Below are 26063 nucleotides of genomic sequence, written 5' to 3' on the forward strand. Positions count from 1 at the left end.
GAATATATTTATTATGACCATGTTTTTTTTTTTTTTTTTTTTGGTATGGAACATTGTAACGAAGCTCGAGCTCTTTTATGATATGCTTGAAACCAGGTTTCTTTCCTACTGTCATCATGAGAGGATCCATCTTTTAGATCTTGTTGGAACAAATAAACAGTGAGCCCGATTGTGGAGCTTTATTAAGAACAAAAACAACATTACATTACTTTAACTGATTAACCTACACAGCGTTTGAGTTCTTTTTAAGAAATATCAGCATTAGATTGTTAAAATTAAATTACATTAGTGGTGCCAATCACTTTTTTTAATGCTGGTATTTCCCTGTATTATTGTGAGAGGGCAGGAATAATAGATAATAGATCATTTTGTGCTGTATTATTATCTCTCAGAGAGAGAGAGAGAGAGAGAGAGAGAGAGAAAGAGAGAGAGAGAAAGAGAGAGAGAGAGTACGAGCACATAACCCTTCATTCAAACTAGAAAGCGACAGGCGACCATTAATTTCCTATGGCAGGGTGGAGCGCCAGTTGTGGACAGTTTGAAATATCTGTGTTTCTGTGCTCTCTGCTTGTGTACTAAAGTAATCCAAACTATGTTTTTTGTATGTATTTTGGTTTTTTAACACTTTTAAGTTACTACATAATTGCTTATGCATTCATTCATAGCCTGGATCACTTCGGTATTCATTTACAATAAAAAAAAAAAAGAAAAAATGATCCAAATTCTGAAACTCTTGACTGGTACAGTATGGACCAGACAGAAGAAAAGTATATAACTGAAGATGTCGGAGCTTTTTGAGACTACTGATATCTATTACTAATAGAAGCTTTACTAAAAAACTTTGTCCATCATTTTTGTATGTTGGATTCAACTAGAACAGTAATGACAATCACGCTTGAACCCCTATGATTGCCATTGGCAAATGCAATTTACAGCCAATCAATAAACTCTTGCTACAGTCTGCAGAAGCAGTGTTCTACATCCACTCAAAAGACTGAAATCAATCAAATTTGCTCAATTCTGTTCTCCAGTACACTCCGACTGACACACTCATCATTCAAAAGAGTGAACAGGTTTGTATGCATGGTCCAGGAGAAGGCTGGAGAAGAGACAGTACCTGAAGAAGTAGGAGCATCCTCGGACAGAGTTGTGGTTAAAGTGCTCTGAGGATTTCTCGCTGCCGTAGTCCTCGCCCGGGTCCGCCCAGATCAGGTCGCACATCGGGCCGAACGCCGGAGGCTCTTTAAACCTGTCTAACTGCGGACAGAAGGAGAAGAGAGAGAGAGAGATGTTAAATAGAAATAAAATTTAAACCTTTAGCTATAAAACCATTAAAAAGGTCATTTGAGTAAGTCAAGTTGTTGTAATCTGTGCCTTAGTGTATACACTTGGGACTTTTTCTTACACTGTGACTAATTTTGGTACCAAATGTACCAGATTTTGTTTTTAAACGTCACAAAGGCCACAAAATTTCTCAATCTGCATTCTTGTCTCTACTTGTGTTCTTGTGGACTAGGTAAAAGGTCATCAGTCGCAGCCTAAGGTCTGTTCCATTCAGAAGTTCGCAGTTAGCCAAGTTCACTACAAATACCCACTTCGGTTTAGGCATCCTTAGTAGTGCAAGCCTTTTAAAACTGTTTTTAAAAAATAGCTGTCCTGCTATGAAAATGCAGTGTGATTTTTTTTTTTATGACAATAAAGTTTAATTGTTCTTTTAAGGTTTGAGCTGACGTGATTTAAATTTCCATAACTCAACTGGCAAAGGAAATATGTGCAATATGCAGAACTGGCCAGTAATAGGGGTACAGCCAATGTTAGGGGCCAACATGATACATGTGTACAGCTATCACAATTGTAATTTTAGAGCTGTTAGCAACTAGCCGGCTTCTCACAATACTTGAGACCTGTGTCTGAGTCTGTGGTTGCGTGTTGAGGGCTCTTGAACTTGCAAGGATAGATTTTTGCCCTACAGACCACAAGGATGACCAAAAAAAAACCTCTGTTCGCTCAGTAATGACTCATTTGTTCATCTAAAACAGCATAAAACGCATAGATTAACTAAAACAAAATGTTGCATAATGTGCTTTTAAAAACAGCTCTGGAAAAAATGAAGAGAGCACTTCAGTTTCTGAATCAGTTTCTCTGATTTTGCTATTTATAGGTTTATTTTTGAGTAAAATGAACATTGTTGTTTTATTCTATAAACTATGGGTAACATTTCTCCCAAATTCCAAATAGAAATATTGTTATTTAGAGCATTTATTTGCAGAAAATGAAAAATGGCTGAAATAACAAAAAAGGTGCAGAGCTTTCAGACCTCAAATAATGCAAAGAAAGCGTAATGTTCATATTCATAAAGTTTTAAGAGTTCAGAAATCAATGTTTGGTGGAATAATCCTGTTTTTTAATCACATTTTTTTTCATGCATCTTGGCATCATGTTCTCCTCCACCAGTCTTACACACTGCTTTTGGATACCTTTATGCTGCTTTACTCCTGGTGCAAAAATTCAAGCAGTTCAGTTTGGGTTGATGGCTTGGGTTGATGATCATCCATCTTCCTCCTGATTATATTCCAGAGGTTTTTAATTTGATAAAATAAAAAAAACTCATAATTTTTTAATTGGTCTTTTATTTATTTCCAGAGCTGTATGTATGTTTTTTTTTACTACCTCAGTGAGCAGGTATGATTCAAAGCATTTACTTTAGGATACAGAAGAATCTAACGATGGTTACATCCACTGGCTTTTGGACCTTCAGATGCTACACAGCTGCCGTTAGCTTTATAAATATAATGTCAAGGTTTCACTTCTTCAGTCGTGAGTGCAAATCTTCCAGCGAGGTCAAACGCAGTCAGACTGCTACTTACTTTCCTAATGTCGTCTAAGCAGTTGATTTCTGGAGAGAGGCCTCCGTGAACGCAGAGGAACTGTTGGTTGAGGAGAGCAGCGAGAGGCAAACAGTCGAACGCCTCCATACACGCATCATACACCCGCTCTGAGTACTTTATTTTACCTGTCAAAACAAAAGCAGAAGGACAGGAGGGGGTTGAAAGCTCTGAACAGTGGGGGGACTGGAGAGATTAAATAAGGCAAGGTCATAAAGTGCTGCATCACTTCCTTTAAATTCAAGGCACAAAAATGAAAAGAAAAGGGTATTTGCTGCTTGGGAAAGAAACATCAGGAGGTCAAATTCCAATATAAATGGCAAGAAAACATCTTGTCCAGGTAAACCCACCTGAAAGGATGCATAAAGCATGAAGCCAAACAATCACCAAAAATAAACATTAGTGGTCAAATGGGAAATCCTGAGAAGCTCAAGTTCAGACGTTCAGTGAGGCACTACCACAAGATGCTACCTGCTAGAGCTGCCCTAGTCAACCGTAAGTGTTTACAGCCAATAAAAAAAAACAAAAATCAGTATCGTAGAATTTTGAAAATTATATTATAAGGTTAATTGGTGCTTTTGGCAGTGTGGGCAGTGTGCCAAATCCTTCTGAAAAATGAAATCCACATCTTAATAAAAGTTGCCAGTAGCAGATTTTGTGAGAAAACAAAACTGCACTGACTTTAGACTTGATAATAAAACACAGTGGATCAACACCAGCAGATGTCTCTCAGACATGTCTCTCCAAACCATCACTGATCATCAGTAAATTTTACTGTTTTATTTGTAAATCAAGGGATCAGAGTCTGGAGGAAGAGTCGAGAAACACACAGTCCAAGCTGTCTGAGATCTAGTGTGAAGCTGCTGACAAATTTTATGAAGATGCAGATTCAGATTTCATTTTCCAGCAGGATTTGGCACACTGCCCACACTGCCAAAAGTACTAATTTTACATACAAATATTCCATTTTTTTGAGATGCACTAGGATATAGGGAAACCGACACTCCACCAAAAGGTTTGAATCACCTGATTAAATGATAAACGGCGCTCAGATCTCTGATGACCGCGGCCGAAGCTGCGGTGTACTCTAGGGAACGAGTCACAGGAGCCGAGAGAGCAGCTGCTATTCACTTCAGTTCAGATGGGCCTAATTAGTACTCATTATCAGCTGTGTGTACACTCTTTCAGAAGCTTATTAAGCTTATTATTGCTGTAGTGTCTGTGCTCAACTTCCTCATTACCGGCCTCGCTTTCAGAAGCTCCTGAAACAGGCCTCCGATTCATTCACGAGGCCTTATTTATACACGGCCATTCAGAACACAACAGGGTCACATGGAGAGCTCTTCTACATGAAGATGTAGCCACTGCTGAACCCGACCGCCGCTGATTGTTATGCTAAAGTACACTAGCGTGAACATCGCTGCTCTGGACGGACAGTAGATACGAACACAAAGGCCTGGAACAAAGGTCCATCACTCATTAATCTGGAGAGCCTAAAACTGATCTCAGATCAGAACACGGGAGTTCTCCCCTGATTTACATAACTTTAAAAGCATTCGTAAATCATTAAAAAGTAAAAACATTAAATTGTGAGAACTGGTTCTAGACCCAAATGTTTGCTTTGCTATAACCCAGCTAAAAAAGAATGTTATAAAAAAAGGTTCCGGGAAGGTTCGCCATTTTACAAAATGTTTAACATAATAATGATTTTCATCACAATTTAGAAGTTATTAAAATAATAAACAAGTTATCCCAGAAAGACAAACACTAACATAAAAAAAAAATCTATAAAAAACACGTTACACTGACACAAGTAACGTAAAAGCAATGTTAGCAGAACATTTTAAACGTCTGTCTAGGAACATCCAATACCAGTGACAATACCAGAATGTTTTAAAACATCAAATAAAAGCATTCTAAGAACACCCGTTACCAGTGACATTTCCAGAATGTTTAAAAACATCAAATAAAAGCATTCTAAGAACACCCGTTACCAGTGAAGTTTCCTGAATGTTTAAAAACATCAAATAAAAGCATTCTAAGAACACCTGCTACCAGTGACACTACCAGAATGCTCAAACGCATCAAATAAAAACCTTCTAAAAACATCTACTACCAGTGATGTTTTCAGAATGTTTAAAAACATCAAATAAAAGCATTCTAAGAACACCTGCTACCAGTGACATTTCCAGAATGTTTAAAAACATCAAATAAAAGCATTCTAAGAACATCTGTTACTAGAAACATTTCCCAAATGTTTAAAAACATCAAATAAAAGCATTCTAAGAACACCTGTTACTAGTAACATTTCCCAAATGTTTAAAAACATCAAATAAAAGTATTCTAAGGACACTCGCTACTAGTGATGTTACCAGAATGTTTAAAAACATCAAATAAAAGTATTCTAAGAACACCTGCTACTAGTGACGTTACCAGAATGTTTAAAAACATCAAATAAAAGTATTCTAAGAACACCCGCTACCAGTGACGTTACCAGAATGTTTAAAGACATCAAATAAAAGTATTTTAAGAACACCCATTAACAGTGACATTACCAGAATGTTAAAAAACATCTAAGAACATCCAGGCAGATTTAATGTTAACTGTAACTGTAATCAATTAATATTAGCTGGAACCCAGTTCTAACAGAGAACATTATATGAATGTTTAGCAACTTTTTTTTTTAAGTTTCAGGAACGTTCTGAAAACAAGTGACATAATAATGGTTATTTGACGTTATTTTGAGTTGAATATTTTAGTGTTAATCCCACTAAACCCAAAAAATACTGGCCAACTTCACAGAGATTTAATTAAACTCCGCCCAGTTAAACACGTTATTTGCATAATGGGTGTGTCCCCCAGATCCTAACTTACCATCAGTGTGAAATTGTAGGCTATAAGAGCAAGTTACCGTCCTTTGTACAGTAAATTGTGATAAAGTGTTGGTGATGCACTAAGAAGTACAATGGAAAATTACACGCTGACCTGTCCTGAATAATAATTAAATAATAAAAAGTCATATTAATTGACTAATCTTCTTCTCATTTATAATTTTTTTAAGCTCTTTTCAGTGTTAGTGTAACAATTTAGAAAGTTAAAGAAATACAAATGTGAGTTAAAAAGGAACTCTGGCGTTAAGGTGTTTAACTATATTGTTTAACTATTAACTACTAAGTGTTGAACCCTGAAAAAGAGTTAAAATCAACTCTGTGGGAGTTAATTTAACACTTGCATTTTTTGCTGTGTGGCTAGAGAATCAGCATCATATATATATAAAGACTCAGTCGCCCCTAGTAGTGATACGAGGGACACTAACAGCTCAGTGATACGTGCATACGTGTATCTTTTTTCACCAATACATCAGAAGACACTTTGACAGCACTGCCCACTCCACTCACATTCCTGTTTGAAGGTGAAGTACTCTGTGAGGTGCCGGCACTCGTGGTTGCCTCTGAGGAGGAAGAGGGTGGTGGGGTGGTTGATCTTCAGAGACCACAGGAACAACACGCACTACGGAGAGAAAGAGAGAGAGAGAGAGAGAGAGAGAGAGAGAGAGAGAGACAGAGAGAGAGAAACACAGAGAGAGAGAGAGAGAGAGAGAGAGAGAAACACAGAGAGAGAGAGAGAGAGAAAAGAGAGCGATAATAAGGCTGATGTAGAAAAAAGCAATCAATTATTTCCAATTAATGAACATTATAAAAGATTATAGAAATTGATTATAGAATAAATTACATATATTGTCATAGGATTAATATATTGTCACTTCTTATAATTACAGTCATATGAAATAGTTTGGGCACCCCTATTAATCTTAAATCTGACACCATCTGCAGCAAGATGATGCTGCAGCTCTTTGGAGGTGGTCTGTGGATTGTCCTTGACTGTTCTCACCATTCTTCTTCTCTGCCTTTCTGATATTTTTCTTGGCCTGCCACTTCTGGGCTTAACAAGAACTGTCCCTGTGCTCGTCCATTTCCTTACTATGTTCCTCACAGTGGAAACTGACAGGTTAAATCTCTGAGACAACTTTTTGTATCCTTCCCCTGAACAACTATGTTGAACAATCTTTGTTTTTAGGTCATTTGAGAGTTGTTTTGATGAGCCCATGATGCCACTCTTCAGAGGAGATTCAAATAGGAGAACAACTTGCAATTGGCCACCTTAAATACCTTTTCTCATGATTGGATACACCTGGCTATGAAGTTCAAAGCTCAATGAGGTTACCAAACCAATTTTGTGCTTCAGTAAGTCAGTAAAAAGTAGTTAGGAGTATTCAAATCAATAAAATGATAAGGGTGCCCATACTTTTGCACCGGTCAAATTTTGGTTTAATGCATATTGCACATTTTCTGTTAGTACAATAAACCTCATTTCAATCCTGAAATATTACTGTGTCCATCAGTTATTAGATATATCAAACTGAAATGGCTGTTGCAAACACCCAAATATTTACAACTAAAAATGATTCAGATTAATAGAGGTGCCCAAACTTTTCCATATGACTGTATATTGTCACTTCTGTAACTAATTAGCTTTATATAGAATATATTGTATATTCCTATTCTAAGTCATATTTTTCTATATAAGTCCTGGACACCAGAAAGGCAAAATGCTCAACATAATAAATGATGCTAAATGATGGGGAATATCTTCCAGGAAAGAGAGGGAACTATGCTAACTAATTCAGGAACCTTAATGATTGGTAACATGCAGACAGTCCTGTAATTCTGACAGGAATGCAGCTCTGACAGTTTGGCAATCCAATCAGTCCTTTAGCGCAGTTATTTCTATAACCCAGCAGTCCTACAACAGTCATGCAACCCATACAGTCCTGCAACAGTCGTGCAATTCAGTCATTTCTGCAACCTAGTCAGTCCTGCAACAGTTCTCCAACCCACACAGTCCTGCAATACAGTCAATCTTGCAACCCAGACAGTTTTGTAATTCAGTCAGTCTTGCAACCCAGACAGTTTTGTCACATAGATGGTTTCCCAGCACATAGTCAGTTCTGCAACCCAGTCAGTTCTGCTACAGTCCTGCAACCCAGATAGTCCTGCATCCCAGACAGTTCTGCAACCCAGACAGTCCTGCAACACAGTCAGTCTTGCAGCCCAGATAGTACTGCAACTCAGACAGTTCTGTAACATGGACAGTTCTGCAACCTGAACAATTGTGCAATGCAATCCATCCTGCTACAGTCCTGCAAACCACATAGTCCTAGTCAGTCCTGCAACCCAAACATACATGCAACCCACTTAGTCTAATCAGGCAGTCCTGCAACCCAAACAATTGTGCAAGGTGGTCAGTCCTGTAACCTAAAGAGTCTTGCAACCCATAAAGGCCTGTAATGCAGTCAGTCTTGCATCCCAGATAATCTTGGAACTAAGAGGGTTCTGTAACAATGACAATTCTGCAACCCAATCATTGCATTATGCAATGCAAACAGTCCCGCAAACTAGATAGTTCCGCTTTTCAGATAGTCCGGCAAACAATTGTGCAATGCAGTCAGTCCTGCAACTTAGATAGTCCTGCATCCCAGACAGTTCTGCAACCCAGACAGTCCTGCAACACAGTCAGTCTTGCAGCCCAGATAGTACTGCAACTCAGACAGTTCTGTAACATAGACAGTTCTGCAACCCAGACAGTCCTGCAACACAGTCAGTCTTGCAGCCCAGATAGTACTGCAACTCAGACAGTTCTGTAACATAGACAGTTCTGCAACCCAGTCAGTCTAATCAGGCAGTCCTGCAACCCAAACAATTGTGCAATGCAATCTATCCTGCTACAGTCCTGCAAACCACATAGTCCTGCATCCCAGACAGTTCTGCAACGTAGTCAGTCCTGCAACCCAAACATACATGCAACCCACTTAGTCTAATCAGGCAGTCCTGCAACCCAAACAATTGTGCAAGGTGGTCAGTCCTGCAACCCAAAGAGTCTAGCCACCGAGAAAGACCTGTAATGCAGTCAGTCTTGCATCCCAGATAATCTTACTCTACTAATCTCAACTAAGACAGTTCTGTAACAATGTCAATTCTGCAATCCAGTCAGTCCTGCTAAAGTCCTGCAACCTGGACAGTTTTGCATCTCAGACAGTTTTGCAACCCAGGCAGTCCTGCTAAAGTCCTGCAACCCAAATGATTATGCAATGCAAACAGTCCTGCAAACTAGATAGTTCCGCTTTTCAGATAGTCCGGCAAACAATTGTGCAATGCAGTCAGTCCTGCAACTTAGATAGTCCTGCATCCCAGACAGTTCTGCAACCCAGACAGTCCTGCAACACAGTCAGTCTTGCAGCCCAGATAGTACTGCAACTCAAACAGTTCTGTAACATAGACAGTTCTGCAACCCAGTCAGTCTAATCAGGCAGTCCTGCAACCCAAACAATTGTGCAATGCAATCTATCCTGCTACAGTCCTGCAAACCACATAGTCCTGCATCCCAGACAGTTCTGCAACGTAGTCAGTCCTGCAAACCAAACATACATGCAACCCACTTAGTCTAATCAGGCAGTCCTGCAACCCAAACAATTGTGCAATGCAATCTATCCTGCTACAGTCCTGCAAACCACATAGTCCTGCATCCCAGACAGTTCTGCAACGTAGTCAGTCCTGCAACCCAAACATACATGCAACCCACTTAGTCTAATCAGGCAGTCCTGCAACCCAAACAATTGTGCAAGGTGGTCAGTCCTGCAACCCAGAGAGTCTAGCCACCGAGAAAGACCTGTAATGCAGTCAGTCTTGCATCCCAGATAATCTTACTCTACTAATCTCAACTAAGACAGTTCTGTAACAATGTCAATTCTGCAATCCAGTCAGTCCTGCTAAAGTCCTGCAACCCGGATAGATTTGCATCTCAGACAGTCCTGCAACCCAAATAATTATGCAGTGCAAACAGTCCTGCAAACTAGATAGTTCTGCTTTTTCCAGATAGTTCTGCATCCCCAACTTACTTTCAACCCAGTCAGTCTAATCAGGCAGTCCTGCAACCCAAACAATTGTGCAATGCAGTCAGTCCTGCAACCCAGAGAGTCCTGCAACCCAGTCAGGCCCGCAATACAAACAGCGCTGGAGCTGCAGCTTATTCCACAGTACAGTACAGACCTAAACACACACTACACACACACACACACACTACACACACTACACACACACTCTCTCATTAGCCTCTATTTAGGATCCTCTCCTCCTTCTATTAACATTCAGATCCCCACTCTGCACTTAAAGTGGCGAGAACGAACAGGCTGCCGAGGAAACCAAGGACAGCAGGTGCACATTCAAATGCCATCTGAAATAATAGACAAGTGTGTGGTGGGCTTAGAGTGTGTGTGTGTGTGTGCTGAAGGCTTAGAGACGTGTCTCAGCCTACGCATGAAGGAAAAATGAAGAGAAATGTACAGGTAACTGCAGCAGAAGAGAAGAGGAGAGAATTTGCACTGATCATTTTTTTTTGTCCAAAAACAAGATTTAATATATTTTTCTTCATTTTAAAAACTAAACTAAAATATCCTAAACTCACTGAGCACTGAAAGTTAGGGGCTGGGTCATATGAATAAAAAAGAAACAATCGTATCTCAATAATTAATCAAATCTCAATGTGTTTCAGAGAAAAGCTGATGATATATATATGATGATATTATATGATGAAAAAAAGGAGAAAATTAAAGTACACATTATCAGTACATGCTAAAAGGTGATTTTAAAATGTGAGTACAACTCAATAAAATGAGTTCAAACAACTTCAAAAATAAAAATTACAAATATATATAAATATATTTTCAACCAGTGTGCCAAGACTCTTTCCTAAGTGTTAAAAAAAGCAGAGGAAACTGATCTTATCAATCCTGCTCGTTAATTCTGTTTCTTGTTGGTGTAAAAGTTTGCATATCTGGCAGCAGGCATGCCCTATGGGTTCATGCACTGGTGCATGTCCATGTGAGTGTAACAACATGAGTGTACGATGAGTAGGGGTGTGACGAGACACTAATATCACGAGACGCGATACTGGGTTCACGAGAACGAGACGAGACGAGATTTAAAAATAACATTTTAAAGAAAACGCCAAAAATGAAAATAGGCTTGAAAACTAGAGATTTATTTGACAAAATCATAAAACTCAATCTTAACAGACTGGTTTCTCTCACACATTGATTCTATACAAAATAGTAATAAGAATAAAAAAATTAAAAAAAAAACTTTTCTAGGCCTTATAAAGTGCAAACAATAAGTGCAAACCACAAACAGTCATATTAAGACTATGCTTGAAGTGCAAACAGAGACAGAACATGTTTTTAAATACAGTACAGAGCTAAGGGATTAGTACAGCTGCCTATGAAACAGTCACGTGTAGGATTTACTTACAGTATTTATATATGGTTTGTGTCTTGTTGGTCACACAGACATACAACTTAAAAGTAGCAGAAGCAACTTCTATACAAATACCTGAATTTTCCTCTTCTGCTGAGAGCTGCTCTCACTGCTCAGACACCACACTCGCTGCTATCACTACTGGGTTGCCAGATCCCTCTTAAAAAGTGCACACTTAACTGTTTTTTTGCCCCGCTAGACAGGTTTAAGCCTGACGAGAAATATTGTCCGTTTTAATCTCGCGAAATCTCGTAACACGAGATCTCGTCACACCCCTAACGATGAGCGTTGGGGATGAACCTGTGTTGACAATTCACTGCCAAAATAGCAATAAACATCTGACTGTTGACATCTGTCTAGGTTGTATTTAGTCAGTGGCGCACCTGTGTTTTCCGTTGCCAAGATAGCAATACTGCAGAAATGTACCTGAACAGACATTATTTTCCAGAGAACTTTGATTCCAATCAGTGTAGATATTTTTAGAAGCACTGTTGCTATTTAAACGACACAGACGAGAGGTGTGAAAATAGAATTCCAATCACAACACGCCCGGGGGGGCAAATAACATTTTGCGGTGAAATCGCTCTGATATGATAGGGAACGGTCTGCCCCTCCTCCCGTCTCGCTGCACACACACACACACACAGGGAGGAGGGGCAGACAGCGCTCACACAACGAGACGAAATTAACTGACATTTTGGTCAACGAATAAAAACGAGACGAAAATGTTTGGCAGGGACGAAATCCAATCAGAACTGATTTAGTTCTGTGAAAGGTAGGGACCAGTTAAGAAGGGATCCAATCACTGCTACTTTAGCGAAGGTGGCGCCGCGCGCTCAGTTACAAACCCGGGAATTAACCTGTCGTTACGGAGCTCGACTGGAAGTTAACTCGACAATGTTCAGCAGGGAGAGAGAGAGAGAGAGAGAGAGAGAGAGAGAGGCGATATATTTCTCCTGACGTCGCAAAAAACAAGATAACGTGTAAACCGTGTGGAGCGACTCCATCTCCGGTAAAAACACCACTAATCTTTCAGCTTCTGCAGAGCAGAGTCACACAGATCTCCATGCAGAGACCCGCGTTTTAATACTGATGTTTCATGAGCTGATGTGTTTAACTCGGCAGTGCACTAAAACACAGAACTGATACAGAACCCTAACTCATTAAGATCAGATCATCTGTTTAGTCTCACAGTGGGAAAGATATAGCTAGTGTTAAAGCAGGAACAGGTCAGAAAGGAACTCAATAATATAACGAAAATAAAACAATAAAATAAGTGAATCTATGAACCCAAAAGTCTGTGTAAAGTTCCTTACAGCACTTTCTCATAAGTTTCTCACTTTAACTCATGAAGTCTCTCTGTACATCCTGAGAGCATCTCTACAGGACAGTGTGTGAAGGTGTGTTCATTTATAGACTGTAGCTCCAGTAGGTGTGCTGGGTTAGTGCTGGAGATAAAACTAGATCCTTTAAAAGCTGTTTTTGCATCTACAGCTCTGTTTAAACTATAATTTAACTATTCAGTTGTTTTATGACCTGATTTCTAGAGCAAAATTTCTAAATGTAAAATATATATAGTCACACACCTATAATAATAATAATAATATACATTAAATCATATATAAATATATTTCACATTCAAACATTAACAATATTACTCAAGTGGTTATTAAACGTTTCATTTCATATGAGTGTATAGTTAATAATTCAAGGGAACTGATGAAAAAGCATTTACATTTACACCCTTTACATTTTAGTCGACTAAATTTACTGTAATTTTAGTAGACTTTATTCTTATGACATTAAGTCGACTAAAACTAAGTCGACTAAATTACTAAATTGTGACTAAAACTAAATGCTATTTTTGTCACAAAACTATGACTAAGACTAAATCAAAATTTGTTGTCAAAATTAACACTGGTGGCAAACCTGCATATAGATAGCTTACAGTTGTTGTTACATTGTTTGGTTTTAAATGGTTTTATCATCAATTTATAGAAGTGTTTCATACAATTGTTTGATGAAATGGTTTCATAAGTATTTTTAGAGAGTGATTGAAAAGGCTAGTTAATTTGTTTATCTATTTGTTAACTGGAAAGAAAAATAAAATAATAATATGCAATATGTGGTTGCTACATTCATTCAGGCTTAAAAAAATGACAATATTGTAAGTAATCCAAAGTAATCAGATTACGTTACTCACTTGAAGTAATGTAACTGATTACGTTACAAATTACATTTTGAGTGATGTAATCAGTAATCTGTAAGGGATTACATTTTAAAAGTAACCTTCCCAACACTGAGGAAGAATGTGCTAGTCTTCACCCTCCTGGAGTGTTGGGGCATCACTAGTGATAGGAGGAGTCCTAGTGAATGAAGAATAATAGGTTCTTCTTCGTGAACCGTGATGATCGCCATTGTGCAGTTCCAGAATGGAACTGGTTCAAAAACGCTATGAGTAAACCCAACTACCCAACAGAACACTAGAACACTGGGACTAGAACCACAGCAGAACCCAGTCTAAATGCAAGTGCTATCCGGTCTTAAACAGGCAGCATGAACAGTCAGACAGAGACACAGAGAGACACAGCCGACAGAGAGCGTGGTCAGTGTGATTCTGCTGAGCTCCAGACTGAGCTCTACGCTTCCCAACATACTAAACTCTCTGAGACCATTTCACCCAAATATACAGCAAAACATAGAGACGAGAAAAGGAATGAAAAGAAAAGTGAGGAGAAAACAGTATGAGAGAAAGAAGTGAAGAGAAGGTGAGAAGAAATGATAAAGGAGGCAAGAGTAGGAGAAAAGTGGAGAGGAGATGAAAAGAGAGAAGTTAAAAAAGTAAAAAGGGGACAGAAGAGCGAATGATAAATAAGAAGAGAATAGAAGGCAGAAGAAAAGTGAAGAGGAGAAAAAGACAGAAGAGAAGATAAGAGAAGAGAAGAGAAAAGAAGAGAAGAAAAGAAATAAGAGGAGAAGAGAAGAGAAGAGAAGAGAAAAACATTAGGAGGAAGCGAGAAAACAGTACATAAGAGGACATGAGACAACAGTTGACAAAATAAGAGAGGTGAGGAGAGAAGGTGAGATTAGAAAGGAAAGAAATGAAAGAAGAGAGAAAGGAAGGGAAAAAAGAAGATGAGAAGTGAGAAAATAGGAGAAAAGATTACAGGAAAAGTGAGGAGAAAACTGGATAGGGGAAGACACAAGACAACTGAAGACAGGACAAAAGACAGAGATATTAGTAAGAAAAGAAAGAAGAGAAGAGAGAAAGAAATAAAAAGAGAGAGAAAAAAATAAGAGCAGAGAGAAGAGAAGAGAAGAGAAGAAAGGAGAAGAGAAAATAATATTGGAGGAGAAGAGTAGAAAGGAAGCTTGGAGAAGAGAAAAGAAATTACATGAGAGATCAGGAGACAAGATGAGAAAGGAGAAAGGGAATAAGGAAGGAATAAACAAAAGAGAACAAGAAATGAGAAAAGAGTAGACACGCTGAAAAGAGCAAGAAAATGGGAAGAAGGCATGAGAAGATAGGAGAAGAGAAGTGAGAGCCAATGAGACACCAGGAAAAAAAAAATAAAAAGAGAAGCAACCAGAAATAACTAAAGGAGAGGAGACAGAAAGGAGAGGAAAAGAAGAGGTGAGAAAAGAGGAGAAAACTGTAGAGAAGAGAAATAAGATCATAGACAGAGAAGAGAAGAGAAGAGAAGAGAAGAGAAGAGAAGAGAAGAGAAGAGAAGAGAAGAGAAGAGAAGAGAAAAAAACTAAAGAAGTAGAGAGGAGAGAAGAAAACATGATACGTGAGGAGACAAGCCAACAGGAGACAACCAGATAAGAGAAGTGAGGAAAGAATGTGAGATTCAAAAGAAAATAAATGAGAGGAGAGAGTAATGAAGGAATGAGAGAAAAGGTGAGAAAACAGAGAGAAGAAAAAAAACAATAGGGGATGCAAAAAGATAGAAATGAGATGTAAGGACAGGAGACAAGATAAGAAAAGAAAAGAGAAAGGGAATAATAGAAGGAGAATAAACAGAAGAGAACAAGAAAAGGAAAAAATAGTAAAAGAGCAAAAATAGCAAGACAATGGGATGAAGAGATGAGAAAAGAAAAGTGGAGGATACAAAAGAGGAGAGGAGAGGTTGAGAGGCAATGAGACACTAGGAGAAAAAGAGAAGCAGTAAAAGAGGAGAAACGATGAGAAGCCAGAAGAGAACAGAACAGAACATGAAACTAATAAAAATGAGCAGAAACATAATAATCAATAAAAATAAAACATTAAAACTGTATTAATTTAAAACAGTAGAGAAATGTAAACAATGTGTATCAGTGCAGATTTATAACAGGACAGAAATGCTCCAGTCAAACCCGTGAGATTCCCCAACCCAATTAAAATGAACCCCTGCTTTCCTCCAGCAGCCCCCAGGATAAAGGCAGGTCTGATCTGTATGCAGGAGGCCTTAAACTGCCTGTCCTGAGTGTTCTCCTTCAGGGAACCGAAAGTGAATAAAAGATGTAAGTGGAACGCCGAATGTCTGGAACTAGACAAACAACCTCCTCTCGCTTGCAGTCTGTCCGGTCTGCTTTGTGTTATATCACAGTTTTTTTATGGCCTGGGTCAAACCGAAATCAGCTAATGTGTTAATCTAAGGTGTGAAAATGCATTTAAGAGGTGTTTAAGAGGTGAAACGATAAATTATCTTGCTGAGGTCTTGTAAAAATGATGCGAAAAACGGTTGGCAGTCACCCTAACACAAGCCCAATCAACACTGTACTTAAAAACTGTTAAACTTATACTCTAAGAGCGCTTTCGTAGGCACGTCACGATGCTCATTGCTATCTTGCACCACGTTAACAGTTAACAGTTGCACCCACACTGTTAACCCTTGTGTGGTGTTCATATTTTTGTTACTGGTTTACTTTGTTACTTGTATTTAATTCAGCAAAATTAAGCAATTCTACATTAAAATGCTTTACACATGCTCGCTTCACCTAAATTGCAAGCAATATAAACAGCTTACATGGTTAATATTTGCCCTTTACCTTTCTTATGTTACATTTCTTTCAAAAAGTGCTACTCTTTTTTTATTAGTTTTTTAATAAAATGTAAAAGAAAATGAATTAAACTCAAGATATGAGTAGAAAATTTGTTTAGTTTCAAATTTACAAATGAAGCAATGTTTATTAGCCCTTGGCCAAACATACTGTATGTAATATAAATGTGTGTGTGTGTGGGGGGGGGGGGGGTGTACAGTGTGTGTTTATCGAAAATGTGTTTTCATATATGTTTCTCACAAAAAATGAGCCAATGCCAATGAGTTTGAGTTAGAAAAAAATTTTTTTTAGTATCATTTGATGAAAAATGAAAACGGGTCCCACAGACCCGAACACCACACAAGGGTTAAAATAGCATCAGAGTTTAGGGGGTATAAATCTACACTGATGGGTGTGGTGGTCTGGAAGTGAGCATGTTTCTATCTTGGCAGTGGAAAATACAGGAGCGCCACTAACTGATTAAAACCCTGACAACAATCAACAACCAGCTGCCCAGTCCTGTTTTAGCCATGCAGGAGCAAAGTGCCAGTTGCATGCACTCAGTGTGTGTACACCTCTGTTTGTTACACACACAAATTTGATTTGAGCACTGCAGTGCTCAAATCCAGCTTTTTCATCAACATTAAAACAGAACAAGGAAAAAAAATCATGAAAGAGCAGGTTGGTATCCACAGTTGAGACTCGCACAAAGCGCCGCACTGTTAAGATACGAACGTGCCAAAGTCAGGGCTCACCTGCCTCTTAAAGGGGAATCACAACTGGCACACTGATTGGTTTATTTCACGTTACACCTAAAACACCCCATGATTAATCAAGAGAATTAGTTCATGCCTTTTGCATGTTATAAGCCGGGCAACGCATTTATTTTGCGCCCTTACTATACCAAAAAAGACACACGACACACCCTAAATCAATCTGTGCAATTTGTGCAATTGACTGGTGCGCTATAGATCACTAAAACAGGGCCTTAAAAGTGTAATTTGCTTTTTTTACCTTAGCTAAAACAAAGTCTGTACTCTAGCGTGTGCTATATATAGCCTGCTAACTAAGCTAAAGTTAACTAAACACAAACTAAACTCAACTAAGCATCACATTACATTTGATAGTTCTTAACATCGAGAGTTGTATCAGAGGCTACTTGTAGTATCAGAGGCTACTTGTATCAGCAGAGGCTACTTTTGGGTAGTGTACCTCTTGGTGAGAAATCAGCTATAGCAAGACATGCCTCTATTAAATTACTTTAAATCATATTTTGTCCAGTTGACAGACTTTGAGATGAAGGTTCATCAATGGACTAAGAAAAGCAGAATGGTCATTTCAACAAATTGCCTGAAATCTAGACCGGTTTCTCAGCCAGCATCACCTTCGTTCACACTTGTCTCATTAACGAGAAACACGGATTGCTAAGGACTGACCCCATTTGTCTTAAGCAATGAATCCAGGTTCTGTTCAGGATCTACTGATGGTCAGATTTGAGTATGGAGTATCCAGAACAGAGGCTCCAACAGTCTACAAGAGCTCCTTTCTGACAAGAGCTTTTACTGTCACTAGTTTTGTCAGTAGCCCAGCAGTGGAGCACTAAAGTTCAGAAACCTAGATGCTGGACTTAAGTTAACTTTAGGGCTTTATCGTATGTCTTCAGAAAGGGAGCAGGTGGTTAGATTCTCTGCCCGAACCCAACTCTCAGTCCAAGATTTCCCACCACATTCCTCGGGCCGAGTCGGGTCAGGCTCCTGAAAATAGTCTGTGACATAGGCATCTGTTTTTTAATGCTGTTTTTATTTTATATAACGCTCTGGCGTGATAATTACAACATAGCTAAGTAACCAAGTATTATTGAGGAAGTAGCTAGCTAGCAACTGAGATGAAGTTCTAGCGATTTTATACTGCTTGTTATGAAGAAAATGGCCATGCAACATTGAATTTACATATCAATTTATGCTATTTTAACAAGGAAAATACTTTCATTTGAGGGTTTCTTTGGTCGCTTGTGCCAAATCTTTGTTTAAAGGATTACATAGCCCACATAACACCTCTCCAAACTGACCCCTCCAGCCTATCAAGTACAATCAGTACACCCTGCCCCTAGATGAACACATGCAAAGCAAGAGGTAGGGCCAAGGGGTGAAATGGGATTGGGCCCAAAATTCTATGAAAGTTTCTCATCTGGGACAACTATGACTTTGCCAGAACATTAAACCATGTTAATAGATAACAGTGAGCATTACAGTGTCAGAAACCACATATATTCGAGTCTATTAGAGATTAGTGAACATCTCCGGACTGACTCCGACTAATTAGATACAAAGATTTAATTGCATATTAGCAATCCTCATCCTTACACCATAAACAGGAAGTGTAATATTGTCTAATTCCACTGGTAAAGCCATGTTTAATGGCCCTAATCTCCTCCACTGAAGTGTCGGTGGTGGCAGGAAAGCGACGGTTTCCAGCGAGGTCATGAGAAAGGCAACAGCCGGGCTACAAATCTTCACTATGGGACTGTGGAGTGTCCAGAGACTGCTGACCCATAGAGTCTAAGAGTGTGAGATTGTGTGTGTCTGTGTGTTTGTGTGTGTTGGGTAGTTAATAGAGTGCAGCCCAGCTGGTCTTTACTGATTACGCTTTAACAGATGGTTTGGAGAAGCTTGATTCTACAGTCTACCAGATGGGGGTGAGAAGACATGACTCCATGCTGCCAAAATTATTGAGAAAAATCATTTTTTTACATGCAACGGGCCCCAAAACTCCTTATGTCCATGTCTAATTATACCCTAAACATACTGTATTACAAGAGACTGACCCATCAAGAATTTTGGGGGTGATCACCAACCGTCTTTCTAGTCAATCGGTCAATTGTCGATCCTGATCAAGAAAGGAGCTGGATACCATATTTACCTTTCAAAGCATGCAGAGCATCCCTGACTAAAATATTCTTTACTTTGGAATCAACCACATAAAAAATAAAGATAGTTGCACTGTGGAACTCTGTGGAAATACAATTGAAAATGTTGCTGCTTATCCACTGCTAAAAACTCCATTAGCTACTAGGTTTATGGGCTGAAAGATGTAACCTCAAGAGGGGTATCCAGTTAGTGGTTGGGACTTTTAACACAAATTTAACATATGTTGTGAGGTTGAGAGTTTCAGCTGATAGAATATTCACAACTACACTATGGAGCTCTCTGTTAAACAACCAAAAAGTCCTGTGTATCCAGTTGTAACAATCCCATTTGTCTCAAAGATGTACCCGTGAGAGGGGTAGCTGGTTTGTGGTGTTAAAAGTCTGATGAAGTGGAGTCTAGTCTGAATGCATAGTAATGAGCATATGCAGATGACTGCAAGCCTAGTAGTTTCATCTAGCGATTGAAAAAGAACTGCAGCTTCCTGTGACCAAAGAGGCACTAAAATGAGCATTGCGCAGAGCTGCTGCAATCCTTAACTCATGAATGTGAGCTGGATCGGTTGAATTAGAGAAATCTCCGCAAATTTTGGCTAAAAATCTGCCAATAACGTTCAATTGCCGATCAATCTCTCTATCTCTATGTATCACCGTATGCCAAACCAGATGTGGTATAGGTTCCAAATATCTTGGCAACCCTGGGTGGTAATCTGTCCAATGTATCCATTTGTTCTTTGGCTTTTTTCAAAGCTCACAAACTTTGATATTACATGTATTTTATGGAACCCATTAGTAGCCATGTTTAAGTAGTTAAATCCTCAAGAATTAAACAAGACCTTCTTTAGATTAATACTAGAGTTATGATACAGTAGAAATACCTGCCTGCTCTTGCTGTCAGCCAATCAGGACAACACACTCACCTCGATACTGAAGTAGCCTCTGTCTACGTAGTCTCCCAGAAACAGGTAACGCGTGTTATCAGGTGATCCTCCCACCTCGAAAAGCTTCATGAGGTCAAAGAACTGCCCGTGGACGTCACCACATACTATAACAAATCACACACAACAAAAACTCAGTCAACAGAAGTCATAGGAGAGCAATATGCAAATTAATCATGAAGTTTTACCTCAGGAAATGACTTGGGAACGCTCATACCAGTGTATGTTATGATGTTTTATCTGGTGAATCAGGTTGGACAATGGCCAGTGAGAGCCAGATGGATGGAACATTCAATTTTTCAACATTATCCACATTTATCCTAATTTAAAATTTTTTGGAGAAAAAATGGTAAAAAAAATGCCTTATGGAAAAGGCAAACCAAGATATCACTCAAGAGGTCGCTAAGTGATTGCTGATGCCTTGCAAGCCCCCAACAAATATCTAGCAGGTTTAGTATCTGGACCAGTCAATGACTCTAAATCCAGTAGTGTGCAAAATTTTGTAACTAGAAGGTAAAAAGCTACAGACAAATTAATTATTTTTATGTGTATTTCCCAATTACAGTTAGTGATATGCCTCAGGATTGATAAGCTAATCAAGGTCTAAGATCATGTTTCTGCTACATTAAGGACATTTTCATGTCTGTAGTTGGTTTCACTGGTCCAGATCTGTTAATGATTTTGTTTACTTGGGGCATTTCTCTCTAGGTTTGGTTTGTTTTCACATAGGCACAAACCTAAATGCACCAAAATGCTAATGCAACAAACCACGCAACCACGTTGTCTCCTCTGATTGGTCAGTGGGACAAAAAAAGTGCATATATTTGACACAAATGTCCGCATAGCACAGCAGCGTACCTGCACGGCAAATGCTGCACATACTGTGTTCAGTATGAAAACAGTATCTGCTTAATGAATCTAGTTAAACTGCACCTGAACAGCTGATTAGCTCAAATATTAGGATTATATTTGATAGTTGGTCAAATTGAGATTTTAAGTGAAAACCTCTGTAATATAATTAAGAGGAAGATGGATGATCATAAGCCATCAAACCACCAAACTGAACTGCTTGATTTTTTGCACCAGGAGTGAGTAGCAAAAAGTTATCCAAAAGCAGTGTGTAAGACTGGTGGAGGAGAACATGATGTCAAGATGCATGAAAACTGTGATTAAAAACCAGTGTTATTCCACCAAATATTGATTTCTGAACTCTTAAAACTTTATGAATATGAACTCGTTTTTTTTTTTTTTTTTTTTTTTTTTTTGCATTATTTGAGGTCTGAAAGCTCTGCATCTTTTTTGTTATTTCAGCCATTTCTCATTTTCTGCAAATAAATGCTCTAAATGACGATATTTTTATTTGTAATTTGGGAGAAATGTTGTCTGTAGTTTATAGAATAAAACAACAATGTTCATTTTACTCAAACATAAACCTATAAATAGCAAAATCAGAGAAACTGATTCAGAAACTGAAGTGCTCTCTTAAATGTTTCCAGAGCTGTATATATAGAACAACTGTCACAACCCTGCATAAGACTGATCTGATATGTTATATTAGAGGTGTACTACACAGAGCATAGCAGGTTATAACCTGAATCAGAGGCTGAAAGAGAAAAGGCGGTGGTGAAGAGGAGACAGAGCACACAGGTATAATTTAAAGACAAGTGCCTATAGAAAAGCATCAGGCTCAGCCAACACCTCCACCTCCGCACACCCTTACATCAGGACCGCAGCCACACGGCAGCCGTCACTTAGCAACAAAGGTAGCAACAGCGAACTCGCATTAACCGGGAATCCTCTCGCGCGGCGGCACGGCGGTGAGAGGCGGGTGAACAGGCCGGCTCCGGGGGCGAGCTCAGGTGAAGAGGGGTCGGCGGATCGGTCGGTGTCAAAAGCACGAGTTCATCTGCATCATGATACACATTGGCAGGGAGTGTAAAAGAGACTTGAGCTGGAGAGCTCGTACAAAATACAGCTCTGGAAAAAAAAAATAAGAGACCACTTAAAAATTATGGGTTTCTTTGATTTTACCAAATTGAAAACCTCTAGAATATAATCAAGAAGAAGATAGATGATCACAAGCCATGTGTGAGTAGCATAAAGTTATCCATTAGCAGTGTGTAAGACTGGTGGAGGAGAACATGATGCCAAGATGCATTAAAACTGTGATTAAAAACCAGGGTTATTCCACCAAATATTGATTTCTGAACTCTTAAAACTTTATGAATATAAATTGGTTTCCTTGCATTACTTGAGGTCTGAAAGCTCTGCATATTTTTTGTTATTTCAGTTATTTTATTGCAAATAAATGCTCTAAATGACAATATTTTATTTGGAGTTTGGAAGAAATGCTGTCTGTAGTTTATAGAATAAAACAGCAATGTTCATTTTACTCAAACATAAACCTATAAATAGCAAAATCAGATAAACTGATTCAGAAGCTGAAGTGGTCTCTTAATTTTTTTTAATTTTCTTTCTAATATTTCACTAATGGTATCCAACGATTAATAGAAATGATCAGATTAATCACAAAAGCATTCTGTGACTAATCGCAAAAATCACACTTTTTTTTCTTTTAAAGGCTTAATCTTTTGATACAGAATATTTTTTTTATTTTATTTGAATTTCTTCATCTTCAATTCCTATTTTCTCCCAATTTACTCGGACAATTATCTTATCCATGTTCTGATACATCAGCTCACAGACGCAGCCTTGTGCTGATCCACATCTCCCTAGGAGTGTTGAGGGGAAAGAGCGCAATCTACTGCACCCACCCAGAGAGAGCAAGGCCAATTGTGCTCTCTCAGGGCTCTGGCAGCCGAGGGCAAGCTGCATGACTGAGATTCGAACCAGCGATCTCCCGATCATAGTTGCAGTAACGGGGGTTTCTTTAGGTGTAACGTGAAATAAATCAATCAGTGTTCCAGTTGTCATTCCCTTTAAGAAGCAGGTCGTGTTTTCTGTCACCAAAATAGAACCTTGTATTCATAATGCCTTATGAATGCATTCATAATGCATTATATGACATGCATAATACCTTATAATGACAGTAATAAGCCTGTATAATAACTCAAAAGTTATTATAGCTTACAGCGACATTCATAACACATCATAAACTACAAGTATAAGGGTGTATAAAGAAAGGGCTTATAATGCCTTATAATATATGTTCATAAGTTCATTGTTCAATGTAGTGTTGCAATGCTCTATAACACAGACTTGGTATATGTTGGTATGATGCATTATAATATGCAGCTATGATTTTTCAAATTAAGCTTTTATAAAAGTGTGTAACGCATTATAAAGCCTTATATACAGTCATTGCTGACTGAAGCGAACTAAGTGAAGTGTGTTTTCAAATGCCTACAGTGAGGCATAATAACATTTACTTCATGTTTAAAACACACTTCACTGAAAGCCAGTAAAGAACACTCATAATGCTCTATAAGACATTACAGTGAGGCATAATAAAATGTACTTCACGTTTAAAAAGTATATGAAGACTCAGTAATGATTGTATTTAAGGATTTATAATGTGTTACACACTTTTAAACCATAAAACCTTAATTGGAGAATTCATAGCTGCATAATATAATGCATTATAGCAAATTAAATATACCAAATCTGTGTTATAGTGCATTACAACAATACATTGTACAATGTACTTATTAACAGATATTATAAGGCATTATAAGCTCTTTCTTTATGAACCCTTTATAATGTACTTTTCTAAGTAATTATACAGGCTTATAACAGTCATTAAAAGGTATTATGCATGTCATATAATGCATTATGAATGCATTTATAATGCATTATGAATACAGGGTTCATAGGAAGTGTTGCCATTTATTTCTATTTTTTAAGGCCCTCAATCTTTTCAAGTGATCAGAACATCAGCTCTTCGTTAGATAATTAGAAATGATATAATTTGCTATAATTTTTATTCTCGCTCTGGATATAGAGCCTGCACACACTGGCACCTTCTGCCTGCCAACTGTTAATATAACGTTCCTCCCTTTATAACTAAAACACTTGTTTCTTATAGCCCACCATCCTCCTCGCATGGACCGGAGCCCACTCGCTTGGCCGCATTCCTGTTGCCAGGTAACAGCCAATTTACATTTCTTCAAAAAGGGGACAGTGTATCATTAGAGTACGAGCGAGTTCCTCAGATTAGAAGAAGACCGGGCTTTCGCGGTTCATGCAGTCTGACCTGCCGCAAATCCTCTGATCTGAAGATCAACCACTTTTCAGGACAGATTAAATAAACTTGCGTGAGGCTGCAGGAACTGTAACGAGTCTGCTGAAAGATAGCATTTAACACTTTAAACTCCAGGCTGTTTTGGTGTGTTTTTTCATCACTTTCTTCTCTTTCAGGTCTTATAACACAGTAATTATATCAGACAGTCACATACCCTGATCTCTTTTACTCCAGAAGACATACGGCTGCTCAAAAATATAATCATTTAAAATGTAAAAGGAAGCAGAATTGTTATATTTTCCTTAAATTATGATTCTGAATGTAATTTACCCGGCCAATTATCTTGTCCATTCAGCAGCTACTCAGCTGTATATCCCCCATCACTAGTGATGCCACAACACAAGATGGTAAAGATTAGCAAATAATGCAGCATTTCTGAGTAGCATCACAGCGCTAAAGCTCGGAGGAAAGTGCAGCGACTCGGTTCTGTTACATCAGCTCACAGACGCAGCCTTGTGCTGATCCACATCACCCCAGGAGTGATGAGGGGAAAGAGAGAGCACCTTCTACTGTACCCACCCAGAGAGAGAGCAAGACCTATTGTGCTCTCTCAGGGCTCTGGCAGCTGAGGGCAAGCTGCATGACTGAGATTCAAACCAGCGATCTCCCGTGCCAGTAACGCGGGTTTCTTTAGGCGTAACATGAAATAAACCAGTGTTCCAGTTGTCATTCCCTTTTCAGAGACAGGTTCTGTGTTTTCTGTCACCAGAATATAACCTTGTATTCATAATGCCTTATGAATGCATTTATAATGCCTTATATGACATGCATAATACCTTATAATGACAGTAATAAGCCTGTCATTATAAGGCAAATAACTCAAAAGTATAAGTATAAGTTATATTTTCCTGGAACTGATCATGTTTTGAGAGTAAGTTCTGCCCTTTCTAACCATATATGGATTATGTTTATGTGTGAAGAGATTCCTGAGTAATTAAGCTGAGTAATTGTAATACTGATATTTTTTTGTCCCACCAAACTTTAGTCCCTTTATGGGAGCTTAGTGATTACCTGTTCACGAGAAAAATAGCCAGCTTGTCCATTTCCATAGATCAAGCACACTGATTGAAAACAGCCTGACTAAAAGGTTATAACCAGATAATAATCAGCTTGTTAAAAGTGGTAATGACCAGGTAATGATCATGTAGTGACCAGCTTGTTAAAAAAGGTAATGACCAGGTAATAACCAGCTTGATCAAGAGGTAATGACCAGGTAATAACCAGCTTGATCAAGAGGTAATGACCAGGTAATAACCAGCTTGATCAAGAGGTAATGACCAGGTAATAACCAGCTTGATCAAGAGGTAATGACCAGGTAATAACCAGCATGATCAAGAGGTAATGACCAGGTAATAACCAGCTTGATCAAGAGGTAATGACCAGGTATGACCAGCTTGGTAAAAGAGGTAATGACCAGGTAATGGCCAGTTTGTTAAAGGAGGAAATGACCAGATAATGACCAGCTTGTTAAAAAAGGTAATAACCAGGTAATGACCAGCTTGTTCGAACAGGTAATAACCAGGTAATTAACAGCTTTTTAAAAGAGGTAATGACCAGGTAATTATCAGCTTGATGAAATACGTAATGACCAGGTAAAAAACAGCTTGTTAAAAGGGGTAATGACCAGGTAAATATTAGCTTGTTATGAGAGGTAATGACCAG

The 26063-nt window shown here is 38.5% G+C and overlaps 1 protein-coding gene across 3 annotated transcripts in view; it reads right to left on the reverse strand.

Moving 5' to 3' along the window:
- The window catches only part of ppp3cca (protein phosphatase 3, catalytic subunit, gamma isozyme, a), an 82600-nt gene that overhangs the window by 32632 nt on the left and 23905 nt on the right, over positions 1-26063 (reverse strand). For all 3 annotated transcript variants that reach the window (XM_022666839.2, XM_022666838.2, XM_022666837.2), the window contains exons 3-6: positions 20123-20247; positions 6284-6395; positions 2868-3013; positions 1118-1257 (exon numbers count right to left, since the gene is read on the reverse strand). In XM_022666839.2, coding sequence (XP_022522560.1) covers positions 1118-1257; positions 2868-3013; positions 6284-6395; positions 20123-20247 — 523 coding nt within the window. The remainder of the gene's footprint in view (positions 1-1117; positions 1258-2867; positions 3014-6283; positions 6396-20122; positions 20248-26063) is intronic.

This window comes from Astyanax mexicanus, chromosome 22, assembly GCF_023375975.1.
Source record: "Astyanax mexicanus isolate ESR-SI-001 chromosome 22, AstMex3_surface, whole genome shotgun sequence".
NCBI lineage: Eukaryota > Metazoa > Chordata > Actinopteri > Characiformes > Acestrorhamphidae > Astyanax > Astyanax mexicanus.